Raw genomic sequence first — 15,146 nt, forward strand, 5'->3', positions numbered from 1 at the left:
AATTAAATTTATTTCTCCACTAATCTGCAGAATTCCAATACTGGTCTTCTCATTAGCAGTTTTTCACTTACTGATCTTTCATACCTGTTTCCATGCTGAGTTTCGATTCATATATGAATTTGACTGATTAACAGGATTTGCTTGTGCGCATTGGTGCTTACTCCAGTCTTTCAAACCCCCAAAATATATGGTCCAGCCCTAGGCCTTTAGTAAAATTCATGTTTACTCAATTCATGTGTAAAATGCAAAACAACTGACAGAACATGCCTTGACATTAATTTGACATTTGTGACTATAACACATGCAACAGTTCATAGGATATATATAAAAAACAAAAAAAATAATAAAAAAACACACTGAATAAGATTTAAAATGTAATATTGTATATATTACAATAAATACATATTAATAACGGTTTTCTGTCTGTTTTAAGAAACTTTAACCAAATTTTATAGCTTTACACTCTACATCTACATTTTGCTCTTTCCTTATTTCACTTCAGATTCAACTTCATGCCTCACTTGCTTTCTGCTCTCTTTTCTTCCTTCCATATCTTACTTGGATTTCCTGACTGCACACTGTTTTCTTAAAAAAAAGGTCACATTCGGCCAAGCCATGTTTACCACCTTACAAGAAAAACTAACATTTAAAAAAATGTATTATTTGAATTTTAATCCATGTTAAGCGCAGTAACAAATAATACAAGAACTGTCACACATAATATTTGTTTACATTTAGTGAGCATAAGTAGAAATGAAAATCTGAATCTCAAAGGGCTAATATTTCATGATAAGGGAGTCCTCCTTTTTGTAACCACAATGCATTAGTCAAAACTATTTTATCATTTAAAGTAATCTCTCTCTCGAAAGAGTGTCAGTTCCAACAAGGATGATGCATTGCTACCGATCAGTCACAGAGTGGACACATAAATGACTGCAGAGACCAAACGCTCAGGCGCAGATGCACTTTGGGGTGACAAGTACAGCAACATGCCTGCGGTGGCAGCGTTCCTCTGCCGCCTGGGTCATGGCTGCTTCCCAGGCATCAAGACCGGTCTTACAGTTGGACTTCCAGGCAACTCTGTCAGCTGCCAGACCTTCAAGGGACATTGCTGGGATGCCACAAGCCTTCAGAATAAATTTCAAATGATCTGTTTTTTGGACGGCCCACAGTATGCTGTAGAGGCATCCAGTCAGAGGACATTCGAATTAATGTCCCTTTAATTAAAGACCATTGTTACGCTCTGAAAGTGTAAATCCATTGAGCACAGTACAATCAAGCTTAAATGGTCCACTTTACCTGAACTTACCCTATAAAGCAAAATATCTATTGATTAAAACTTGTTGCCAGGATATACATTTGCATTTATGCATTTGGTACATGCTTTTATCCAAAGCGACATACACTGCATTCAGTACTTAATTTTCTTTTGGAATCTATGACCTTGGTGTTACTATAATGCTCTATTGTTTGAGCTACAGGAAAGCTGTTATATCCACCTTATTTTTCTTGCACAATTAAACCTCTACAAAGAATCATGGGAGAGAAGTGTCCAAAGGGCCTTTTGAATTAGCCAGTTTTGAACACTCGTTTGGCACGACCCTTCAATATGTGCCCTTCGGGAGTGGATTTATCCCATTTGGAACACAGCACTCATTTTGCGTGGCAGTGCACATGCCATTTCTAAAGATTGTTGTTGCGTTACTGTGTCCGAAATCGCTCACTTGTTCACCCATTCTCTAATCCCTATATACTGCAAGGCAGTGAAGTGCACTATATCAGCAAGAAGTGAATTAAGTGTGACTGATGTTATATTACTAATAATTAACATCAATTTTAATATCAATTAATTTTAATATCAGTTAATGTTAATTTGGTTTTCCATGAGCAGGCATCCTAACGGTCTATTTTCTGGTGTTGTTTATAGTGACTAATAAGTTCCCTTTACTGTTCTAAGTTATTGTAACTGTGACCTTAATTGCCTACCTGCAAGTCTTAAGGACTGTTCCACAGGTGCATGTGCAATAATTGTTTATGGTTGACTGAACATGCATAAAAATATACAAACGATTTTACAAGTGATTTTTGGGTGCACTTAATGGCTTCCAATTTGTTTTAGCAGCTCAATTCTTTCAGGCTCATACAGTTTTCACTATTATCAGATAGTTTTCAAATACATTATGAACTATATAGCATTATGATAACAATTTATCTTTGTTTAATAATGCCAGTGTTCTTTCTTACAGTTGGACTAATTTATCAATGGTTTACAAATTGGTTCAAACAACTAATTAAAGGGACAAATTCAAAACAATTGATTCAGAAATTGGACATCATAACTGTACGTTTAAAGAAATACTGCAGATCATGTTTTCAATAAGGTTGTACTGTGATATTGTATGTTGCTATAAAATGTCAACCACCTGTCAGAAATAAATTCAAATCAAATAAAAGAGCTAGCTGAAAAGAATGATTTGCTTGAGAGTTTGACAAAAATGTAAGGAAAATGTGACAAGTATAAAAGTCCAAAACAATTTTTTCAAAAATGCCTTCTTACTGTATCTCTGTTAAACCTAATGTCTAAAATGGATTACCTAGCCTAAATGCGAACATTACCACCTTTAAATTTACTTGAAGGATGCATTCACTTTTTAGTCACAGTTTTATTAAATGAAGAAAAAACAAAACAAAAACAAAACAAAAAAACCCCCACACAGATTAACATAAGACAACTGACTAAATAACATGCAAATGACAAATCACTACACTAAGTTGCCAAACACACAAAATACAGTAGAGATATTTAATAATAGTATTTACACAGATTTAAAAATAATAATAATAAAAATAAATCCAATTTTTATAACTACAGGAGTATCACATTCCAGGGTTCTTCATTCCAATACATAGTTTTCATATGGGAGCAGTGTGAGGTGTGTGACACAGTCTGAAAAGAATAAAAACATCATTGTTATATAAAATAGGGATGGAACACTTTTCATGTTCAATTATGTAATCTTGAGTATCAGACCAGTACTGTTTTCCCCCATCAGTTGAGAATATATCTTTACCCCACTATCTAAACACCACTTCATTATAAATAAAGAGAAACACACACATATACACATCTTACTGATACATTTGGTAAAAACCTACAATTTGAAAAACTGCAATTACAAATTTCTATTTTTGTTTCAAGAGTGCCAATATTCTGAACAATACATCATTGATAGCACTAAATAAATATGCACTAAAAAAGTGTAAATAAAATAAAATAAAATAAATATTTATTGTCTTTTATTGCACAAAACTTTCATAGTTTTCCATATAAGGAGGCACAAAGGAACATCCGTGTTGCCAAGTTTGCTTGTTACAAGCAACTTTGGGGTTGTTTACAGATCAAATTCATTTACAGATTTGGGTAGATGCGGTTTCATTTTGTTTAATTTTATTTATTTTTTCCCCCTTGGGATTATTTCCAGAATACAGTCGCATGTTTTGGGCTTATTAGTGGTTGGCTCCCAGAACTAAATGTATGACTGATTTATTGAGATGTGGTGATACAATCTGTCATTGAACATAAAAAAAATAAAATAAAATAAAATTCTCATAGATGAGAATTGAGGACTTTACTCCACTAAACCTAAATAGACAAGTAGTGAAGAGGGTCATTAAGTTAATATATCATCAGTTCCTCAAATAAAATGATTTAATGACTTCAGAAGACTTGGAATACAATGCACTAAACGTTCTGTGGTGCTTTAATATTTTTTTTCATTTATTTTATTATTAATATTATTTTTACTTCTTTATTTATTATTTGATCTCAAAAGTAACAACCAGGAGAAAACCCTAGTATCTGATTTGGACTGGTCCAGTCTGACTAATACCTGAACCAACACAAAAGGACTGTATTGGATCGGTAGCAACCTAAGTATAGGATCTGCACATCCCGAATATAAAACAGAGCACTTACATGATTCATGTTCTGTACTACTGTACTGCTCTTGCTGCAAAATTCAGAATTCAGTTAAAGTTTTAATATTTTGTAGCATTTTTTTCTTTATGCATGACATACCTGTAGTTGCAGAAATGTGCAGTACTGAAGCTCAGAATGCAATATCAACTTGACTTTCTATTTACAGTGGGATACAAACCAGATGTAATAGCAGCCATGAGTTTTAACATCATCTGCTGAGTGTAAACAAGTCCTAAATAAGTGCCAAATATAAGGATGTGCTGAATGTCATCATATAGCTACATTCGCTTCATGAAGCCATCTACAGCTCACCACTGAATATGCCTTTTCAAAGGATGATGCGGAGCCGCCGCTCCTCTGCAGATTTCCAGTAGGTATGATATTTTTCTTTTATAAAAGAATGCCATTCCTGTATGGGACAGATTGAGCTCAAGGACAGATATGACATCTATGTCTTCCTGGGCTGTACTCATTCAGAGGCGGTATTGCCCTCATTGCTTGATTAATAAAACATTAGTAACCCCCGCCTCAGTATTGCCATTATCCTTGGTGATAAGTGGAAATAACAATGTTATTTTCCACTGCTTTGAATGCACTGACTGGAGTGTTTTTGAAGCTGCAGCCACCTTCACACATGCACCAAAACCTCATTTTACCTTCACCCCCCCTCTCCTGCTATTCAACCTGCAATTGTGATCTGTGTGAAGGATGTCTGCTCGATTTTCAAGAAACAAAGATTGCAATCAAAGTGCACACATCCGACAGGCCAAAAGCTCAATGTGGGTACTCAACCACAAAATCAATTTCAAACAAGAAAAGCAAAGTTGGCACACCATACCTCCAAAAGTAGAAAATATTTATGTTCTCTCCACAGGTGACGTTTCGAGCCTATATGCTTTTCCTCAGACAAGAAACAAAGGAATAGGAAAGCTTCAGGCCCAGACAGTGTTTCACCTGCCAGTTTAAAACTGCACTGACCAACTTCATGCAGATATTCAACAGATCACTAGAAGCAGTGCGAGGTTTCCTGCTGCTTCAAAAGCTCTACTATCCTTCCGGTCCCCAAAAAACCCAAATCACTGGATTGTGTTCTCTCTTCACTTCTCTATGCATGAGTGACTGCACAGCAAAGGACCCCTCTGTCAAGCTCCTGTAATTTGCACATGACACCAAAGCCATTTGCCTCATGTATAGTGTGGTCACATAACAGCCATAGACATTGTGAAAAAGGCCCAGCTGATGTTATACTTCCTAAGCCAAAATTTGTTAACCTGTCATAGAAGCTGCTGAGACTGTTCTACTTTCTACAACTGCCCTCTGGCCAGCACTACAGAGCAACAAGCCTTAAGAACAGCTTTTTGCCTTAGGCTGAATCTAAACAAATAAACAAGAATGCAAACCAACCTTAGACTTCCTACCTTGGTGGTTCAACACAACAGTCACCCTCCGCAGACCACGCAGGTATGAGTGAAATTGCCAGATATCTGGTGTGATAACACATTTGACGATTGTCTAGAAAATTACTAAGCCTTAGGAGCTCGATCTTCTGGAAAGGTGGCTAGGTCCACAGTCCTCAGAACAAGTCAAAAGACAGAGTCGTTCATGTCGCTGATTCAGAAAAATTGAGAAAATTCGTTTTGATAAGCTGTATTTATTTCCCTAAAATCAGCAATAAATAACCCCAAAAGTTAAGAGAACTTGAGGATCTGATCAAGGAGGTGGAGTCAGCAAAGCTTGGAAGCTGCTTACCCAGGCTTTCTTTCCTGGACACAGGAAAACTGCTATTCTGAGAATTTTTTAACAGGAAGTTGGACTCTCACAGCCGAGAAGAAAGCAGAATGGAATCTCTGGAAAGTCTCATCGCAAGACTTACAACAGCACAAAATCCCACAAACTTACACTCCCATGTCCATTTCCCCCAAGCTCCCAAAAATCTTATCGATCCAGATACAGATGTACAGGCACAAGCACATGCCACCATGCTTATATTCTGATTCTAGCCTTAGCTCACATCGTTTTGAAATGTTTTCATTCTGGCAAGGGTCATAGCTTCTCTTATCCACATCGTCCTTCAGAAACAAAGGAAAGTCATGTTGTGGCTGAATAATTATTAAGAGTAACCATTAATGTTAGAACTTGAGCTCCTGTTCTAACTATAGAGGGATCATACCATACTATCCATCCCATGGAAGGTTTTTAACAGGATTCTACTGGAAAGGGTGAAAGACGTTGTCGACCCCCAGCTACTAGACCAACAGGCAACTTTCACAAAGATAGATCATGCACGGACCAGATCGCAACTCTGCGCATCATCCTGGAACAGTCTCTCGAGTGGAACTCATCCTTGTACATAAATTTTATTGACTTCGAGAAGTCGTTCGATAGCATGGACAGGGCAACATTTTGGAGGCTGCTTATACATTACGGGGTGCCGGAGAAAATCACTAACATCATCAGGAACTCTTACGAGGGACTGACTTGTAGAGTGGTCCACAGCAGTCAACTCACAGACGCCTTCCGGGTACAAACAGGAGTTGTGGCAGTGGCAGGGTTGTTTGTTGTCACTGTTTTTGTTCCTGCTGGTCATCGATTGGGTCATGATAACGTCCACAACGGAAAAGCGAAATGGCATCCAGTGGACTCTATGGAACCAACTGGACGACCTTGACTTTGCGGATGACTTGGCCCTTATTTCCCACACCCAGCAGCAGATAGGGTTGCAAAAAGGATTCCACCTTTTTATATTCCAGAAATTTTGGAAACCTACCAGGATTTTTTGGAATATTCCAGGGGTTTTTGGAAAGTTACCGGAAATTTACCGAAAATTTTCCACCCCTTTGCAACCCTAGCAGTAGATGCAGGAAAAGATCAACATTGTGGCAGAAAACTCCACTCACGAACTGACGTCAACGTGAAAGCAAGGATTGGCAAGGCCAGGACAGCTTTTCTCCAACTAAAGAATATCTGGAGCTCAAGAGACTTGCCCATCAAAACAAAGATCAGGGTGTTTAACACAAACGTGAAGTCAGTGCTGTTCTATGGCTCTGAAACATGGAGGAACACTGTAACCACCACCGAAAAGATACAGACATTTATCAACATATGTTTGTGGCGCATTCTCCAGATCAGATGGCCTGATACCATCAGCAACCAGGAACTATGGCAGCGCACAAGCCAAAAACCAGCAGATGAAGAGATCATCCAACGTCGCTGGAGATGGTTAGGACACACTCTCCATAAACCGGCTTCCAACATCACTAGGCAAGCGACATGGAACCCCCAAGGGAAAAGAAAGAGGGGCTGACCTCAAAACAGTTGGCGCAGAGACCTGGATGCTGATGTCAAGAACATAGGCCGCACTTGGGGACAGCTGGAGAGAATGGCCCAGGACCATGCCCCAGTAGGGGTAATAGGCGTAAGTAATATTAATGTTAATTAACAGAATAATTAATCAGTTGGTTGAAAAAAGAAAACAAAGCTAAGAACCATTTATGAATTAGTTTATTGCACTTTAGGCATTAGAAATCAAAACTTCACATTGATATGATAAAGTAAAATAGTTATTCAGGTCATCAGCTCATTAGTAGAGATTCCAAGACCTGGAATGGGTGTGTCAGACAAAGGAGACATTCAAAATGTGCAGGAGGGGCTCCAGGAACTTGGTTGGGAACCACTGGTCTACACTTCTGGACAATCTTCTGTGCAATGAGAAAATTTAAATGTAATGCTGCAATCAAAACACTTCATTCACGTTCAGATTTTCATCGCGACAGACATAATAGATTTAGTTTAAATGTGCAGGAGCATTTTTTGCCCCCTTGAATTTGGGGGGCGCTTTTGTCCCATGACCCTGGCTTGAATCCTGGCTTCCATATATAGTTAATATTGTGTTACATACTATTAAAAAACAAAAACATAGGCAGTATATTAGTATGATTAGTAATACAATGCAGTACGACAGCACAGAGTGCTAATAATTCATTCTGAACAAAGCCTATAGTTTTATAATAGCCCTTCACAATGTGCTGTAACACACACACATTTTGTTTATGGTACATTATGAATACTACATCACTTCTTGCTCATTATTATCATCAATTTGCCATCTTACCTAAAATCCACTGTTCAGAAAGACTGCAGCTCCCCTCTGTTTTTTTGCCATTATATTGTCCAATAAAGATTCCAGCCTGTCGCACACTCCGGCACACAGTTCCTCCACAAAGCTGAATGAGTTCCGTCAGGCTGTTGCAGGGGGGCTGGGAGTGTGGGGACACAAACATGGGCCGCTGATGCTGGAACAGATCCTGCTGATGTTCCCCAGCAGAGAGATGCTGCTGCAGACGGCATATCTGCAAGAAGAGAGAAAATCTTATTACAATTATTGTTCCTTTTCTAAATATTAAGGGTAACATGGGCAGAGTCCATACATGTACATCAGGGGTCTCAATCAAAAAAATGGTATGGGGCAACTTCTGATATTCACTAATAGAAGGGACACATTTCAAAGATAAAGGGTTAGCTCACCCAAATTTACTGTTAATTTACTTACCCTTAGTATATCCAAGATGTTGGTGATTTTTTCTCTTCAGTAGAACAGCAAAGAAGATTTTTAGCTGAAACCTTGGTTCTAAGTGATTTGTAAAATGCAAGTCAACAGCTACGGTCACTTTTGAGAGTTAAAAAAAAAGCATATCAGGCAAAACAAAATTAATTTTGTTAATGAACAGTTCACCAAATCAGACTAAACCATCTGAAACAGTTCATGGCTCAAACCAGCTTTGATCTACAAGTTACTCAATCAAATCTCACTTTTGGACATGTCCAGCAGTCACTTTGACTCAAAATGAACCATATACCAGCGTATGTGATCCTATTGTATGCCAGTTTTTGCCAACTAATTCAGCGCTCCAGTTAGTCAAACAGTACACACTTAACTGAGGAAATAGTAAGGAATCTGACTAAAGAACTGATGAGCTGTAAACAGAACTCTTGAATGAAGGGGTGAAATGAACGTTTTTTATGATTTATGTAAAAAAGTGAGTCAAGACTAGAGTCACTTTATAAGCTTTACACATGTAAAACATGCGTTTTACATCATTATTGGTTGCTTTAATATAATTGCATAAGCGTTACATCATTGCCCGATTACATAAACTTCATTGAAACAAACTATTAGGGAAAAAAACTGTTTGTGGGAAAGAAAAGTATCACACTTCCCCATTTACCTGAGGATATGGACTACAGGTAAAAATATTGCAAATGTTTCTTGCACAGACCGATTGTTTTACTTCATGAGATCTCAATATATCAGCCACGGCAAGCAAATTATTTGCTAAAATAACCATAACATTAACAGCAACGCTGAAATACAAGTGCGGTTCTGTCAGTCAGATGAAAGTTGTGAAAGTTGCATGTGTTACTATAACAAACACTGCATGTTTTCTTTCAGAATCATCATTGGCTGGTAGAAAGAAAAAATAGTTTGCATAAAAGTTTTTACTTGAAAATTAAGATTGACACATTGTCAATTTCATCAACAAACTGTTGTGCGTCTCTGATCAACACAGCGGTGTTTCTTTACTCAATTAATTGAATCAATGTTTTTAAATGAATTGAGTGAGTGAATGATTCAGTGAGCCATTCATAAAGGCAGACACTTGCTCGGTTATTGAATGAATCACCTGTTTGATCGATTGAATGAATGACTTAAGACAGTGATTTGCCACCACCTACTGGTGCTTTTAGTTTTATATGTAGAGTATCGTTTCTTTTTTAAAGTCATTGCATATTTCAGTAGGCCTATTTATTTGTACTTTTGTGTGTTGAATTAAAAGATTTATTTCTAAAGCTACTTATTGTAATGTATATTCAGTGCTTTTCTAATTTAACGCAATGATAGCTTTATATTCTCTTTAATAGTAACTTTATCTTTAATTAATTGGCACATTGTGTGTTAACTGACCGTAGTCTTTGTAGTGTGTTCAAGCACAACTTTTTAGACCAGATGCAGCGGTTGCAGGTGATGCCACAGGCAGCTTTTGTCGCCGCAAGGTCTCTGGCATTGGCTTGGGGTGTCAGGGCCCTCAAAGAGACGGTAGCTGATGACTTGCATTTTATGAAAAAAAAAAAAAGTCACCTACATCTTGGATGGCCTGAGGGTGAGTAAATTAACATACCATTAAGGGTCATGAAACTCCCCGTTTCAGAACCGGTTAGTTCTCACCATAGTTTTGAAAAATGCTGAATGACTGGGCACGGTGCTCTGTGGAGTGGAGGGGAAGAGGGAAGAAAGACAACACAACAATGTCTTCAGATTCAGACAGTTTTATTTTGCTCTCGAGTTAATATCATCAAAGCTTCCCTCAAATGCATGCTGCAATTCACTATTACATGGAACAATATGAATATGTTTTTCCAGCTCACCGTACTTTACATAAATACACAATTAGCGTATAACACACTAATACGCTTCTATAATTCAAATCCTTTAAAGGATTGTTAGGCTGCATTAGTTGGATCAACCGGAACCGGGAACACTCCCCATAACACACGATGTACTCGTTATATCGTAAGTAAAATGGCATCTACGCTTCTGTTTCTCAGTCCGTATCTGGTCAGATGGTGGATCAGCACCAAGAGATGATGTCTACAGCCCTGATCGTCAGCAGAGACCAGGACACCCAGATGACCCCCAGAGACATATCCCCAGCGAAAACCTCGATTAAAACACAATAAAACTAAAAAATATAATAAAATACCTAACTACATAACACTACTATTGTTAGAAATTGCAGCAAATTTAAAATAGAAATATAAACTTTTGAACTGCAGGTTTCGTCTGGTCAGAGGAGAACTGGCCCCCCGACTGAGCCTGGTTTCTCCCAAGGTTTTTTTTTCTCCATTCTGTCACAGAGGGAGTTTTGGTTCCTTGCCGCTGTCGCCTCTGGCTTGCTCAGTTGGGGACACTTAATTTCTAGCGATTATCGCCGATTTGATTTCACAGATACTATTTAAACTAAACCGAGCTAGACAATGACATCTCTGAATTCAATAATGAAATGCCTTTAACTGAAAATTGAGTGTTTAATCTTATCATTATACATTACTGACACTCTATCCTCCAATTTGATACTGTTAAGTGCTTTGACACAATCTGTATTGTTAAAAGCGCTATATAAATAAAGGTGACTTGACTTGACATCTTGCAAAAATAAATGCACAGCTATTTGCACTCTGCATGGAAGAAGGTACTGTTGTATCTTTAAGTTTTGTAGGTTTTTTGGCAGCATTTATATAAGCCTTTGATCAGTTACATCAAGAAGCTGTAAAGGTTACACTTTTGGTGTGGATGAATCGCATGTTGGAGACTCAAGGTCTATAGAAGGGAATTTTTATCATTTGCAATGTCCATTTGAGCATTTGATTTATAGTTTGAACATTTTATTTATCATTTAATTATGACAGGTTTATACTGAGTTGATCATGAAATATCAAATACATTTGAGCATTTGATTTCTCATTTGAGAAGCCATTTTGATAGTTTGATTTATCATTTGATAGTTTGAGCATTTGATTTATCATTTGAGTAGTTGTTTTGAGAGTTTGATTTATTATTTGATCTTTTCAGGCATTTTAATTTTAATTTTAATTTTGTTAGGAAAAAACTTCCATAATAAACAGCAAGAAAGGCTTATTGGAAATGCAAATTCATGGAGCGCTGAAATATTGCGGTTTCCCCAGAAACGCTGTACACAAAGCAGCTCTGCGCTCATAAACGCTGCTTTATCAGGAATTATAGGTAAAATGAAATTAAAATGCCAACGACACGTTTCTGAGGACAGTCGGTTACCTTCAGATACAGTCACATAAAGACTCATGTCTTTCCGTCCCTAACTGTAAGACCTCTAGAAATTATAATTAAGACATTTATTATACCATTTAACGTATTTCAAACTTTTTATGGCCTCAATTTTGATACAACTCACTTTCAGAGTTTTTAAGGACCCGCGGGAGATCTGTATTTAAGGAGCCCGTCGAGCAGGCGGTGATACATTTTGGTAGCCCGACTGAAAAACACAATAGCCAATAGGACGTCGGGCTAGCGATTTTGCGAGCCTTGAGTGGTAATGCCATCTTGGAAAACCAGCACACACAGTCGTGTTGAGCTATATCTTTGGTTAATTTCTGCACCTGATTACTACTGTTGGACCTACCTGAAAAATGTATGCATTCTTTATTTCACTTGTGTCTATATTCTATAGTATGTGTTCGTGCTATTGCTTGTAATTTGCTCATTTGTTCTTATTTTATTACTGACTGTTCACTTAATATCGATTAGGCTAGGAGTTTTTGCTGTGTATCAAAATTGAAATCAAGAATTGTGAAAGTTCACTGGTATTTAAAATGTTGGTGTCCATAAGCTTATTCATGTTAACTTCAAGGTTACAAGGGTCAAAACAATGAAAACAAAAAAATATTTTTATTGATTGATTGGCAGGGCCGGTGAAACATTTGAACCACTGACCCAACTGGAGCCAAAAAAAATCCCTAACAAAATTTCCAATAATATAAGATCAGTGATGCAGTGCCAAAAATGGATATCAGGAAATCTGTCAACAGAGGTCACAAGTCTCACCTTTGTGATTTTTATTCTTAGACTAAACTGAGATATATTCAGAAACAGGTGCAGTAAATTGTTACATTTACAAAAAAAAAAAAAAAAAAAAAAAAGGAAAAATAGTTCCCACCAGCAATCTCTTGGTCCACCTTACATCTCAAAGCTGGAGCAGGCTTTACATGAATGATCTTCAGCTTCATTGTTCTGGGTATATATATACATGACAAAAGTCTTATGAATTGTGGTAATACATCACAGATCACAGAACACAGATAATGGCATCTCCTGTGCCCGGTTTGAGCTCCCTGGGATTCAATCTGGGCAGGCTATTCTCTGTGTCCAAATACTCTAAATAGTGCATGATAACAGACATATTGCTGGCACAGCGCACATTCACATCACTGTTAAATGCAATCTGCCGAGAAACTCTGCAGTGTGCTCCATTGACTGATATGGGTCAGTTGGTACGAATTGGTACGAATTACAAATAGTGAAATATGAAATTATTTTTTAAAAAGAAACGATACTCTAAATATAAAACTAAACGCACCAGTAGGTGGTGGCAAATCCCTGTCTTAAGTGAGTCATTCAATCATTCAATCATTCATTCAATCGATTTGTTCAAATGGCTTTATCATTGATTCACTCGATTCATTTAAAAATGTGGATTAATTAATGAAACACCACTGTGTGTTGATCAGAGAAGCACAACAGTTCTCCGAGGGCTTTATTTTTTATTGGTGAAATTACTGACAATGTGTCTAAAATGTAATTATTCACACCTTTACCTTATCTTCATTTTCAGGTAAAAACTTTTATGTAACCTATTTTTGTCTTTCTACCAGCCAATGATGATTCTGAAAGAAAACACGTAGTGTTTGTTATAGTAACACATGCCATGCGCTAGAATTTCAGCCATCGGTGCTGTTAATGTTATGGATATTTTAGTAAATAGTTTGCTCCATAAATTCAGAAGAACAGCATTAAGTTGAAGAGGATAAACTTTATCACTCGACTGAATTTACACATGCATTTTAGGTGTTCTTGCTCCGTCCAAGCTATAAATGCACGTATTTGAATGAGCGCTGTAGCATATCCTTCAACCGCTCAGGTAATTCCAATACGACCCATTTCAGGAGCTGCCAAAATTATATTTTAAAATCGGTTAGGGCTATTGAAATGCATGTTAATATTTACAAGTAAATCTCCATATTATGCATAGGCTAGCCTTCTTTCTATCTGATGCCAACATTAACCAAAGTTGCCCAGCAATATTGCTCAAAAAGTTGCTCTGTGTATCATCAGCCTAAGAGCTGGAATATTACTGTGATATTGATTTATTTTTTTCAACTGTAGAATGTTCCTAAAGGACAGCTTTGTCCGCACCTTTTTATCTAATATGATGAAGTTCTCAGTCTGTTTATCTAACTTAATTTCACTTACAAACAGCTTGAAAGCTAGATGGTGCTATGAGGTAATTTTCATTGCACAACAGTCTACACACGGTAAAAAGGCATTTGATTTCAAACTTTGAAATTAATTTAACTAAAAATGAAACTGGTAAAACAAAGTGCAGTCAGATTAAATTTTGTGTTCTGCAAATATCACAAACAGATCAAACAGCTTTTTTCACTTTTTAGGGACCGATTATACTGATCTATACTGATTATAGTCAGGCTGATGATACATGGGGCAACTTTTTGAGCAATGTTGCCAGGCAACTTTGGGCAAATGTTGCCATTAATGGGCAACCAGGTGAGACACAGGGCCTACAACCGATCTAAATTATCCAGATAGAAATTTGTTACGCATTCTCAATAGCAAAGTGCCCAAGCAACATTGCTCAAAAAAAGATACCCGGCAAAATTGCTCAAAAAGTTGCCCCATGTATCATCAACCTTAGATTGCTTTTTGGTTCAGTGTGTTAATATTTTACAAACTTTAGATGCATGTTGTGCATAAGGTGACTGTCTGTCAAATAGAAGGTATTGTCTTCTGTCAGTCAAGTCCATGCTGACTCTGTAATTTTGATACGTCGATAAACTCATAGATATATGGAGAAATACAATGATAGAGTATACACATGGAGCAATGAAGATTCATCTAGACTTTCACAAATTGATTATTGGTTAGTCTCTAAAAATCTTGATGAGATATCTGTGTTGATATAATTGGCCATTTCATCAATGGTTCATAAGGCTAATCATCAATCATCTATCATTAATTTCTACTTTCTCCTGAAGCTATAAAATAAAAAAATGAAATAAAAACTATTCTGTCACTAACTTATGTTCCTTTTGACAGAAGGATGCACACAATAGGCACTTTTGTGACCATAATGTGCCCTTTTACTGAACTTACACTGATGTAAACTATACAGTACAGCAATTGTGACAAGACCACTGTGCTGTTTTATGACAACATACAATGTTGTACTTTAATAAATTGGTTATAAATTACTTCTGGAATATCTACCACTGCAGTGGACAGATGTTGAACTCATCTAAAATTAGATAATTTTAAAGAAAAAAAAAGAAAAAAAAAAAGGGA

General features: G+C 37.0%; 1 protein-coding gene across 1 annotated transcript in view; it reads right to left on the reverse strand.

Annotated features, from left to right (window-relative positions):
• Positions 1-2,643: 2,643 nt before the first annotated feature.
• Positions 2,644-15,146, reverse strand: part of mcph1 (microcephalin 1) — a 109,800-nt gene continuing 97,297 nt past the window's right edge. The window contains exons 15-16 of the mRNA XM_058794860.1: positions 8,091-8,328; positions 2,644-2,947 (exon numbers count right to left, since the gene is read on the reverse strand). Coding sequence (XP_058650843.1) covers positions 2,895-2,947; positions 8,091-8,328 — 291 coding nt within the window. The 3' untranslated portion in view covers positions 2,644-2,894. The remainder of the gene's footprint in view (positions 2,948-8,090; positions 8,329-15,146) is intronic.

Source organism: Onychostoma macrolepis, chromosome 13, assembly GCF_012432095.1.
Source record: "Onychostoma macrolepis isolate SWU-2019 chromosome 13, ASM1243209v1, whole genome shotgun sequence".
Taxonomy (NCBI): Eukaryota; Metazoa; Chordata; class Actinopteri; order Cypriniformes; family Cyprinidae; genus Onychostoma; species Onychostoma macrolepis.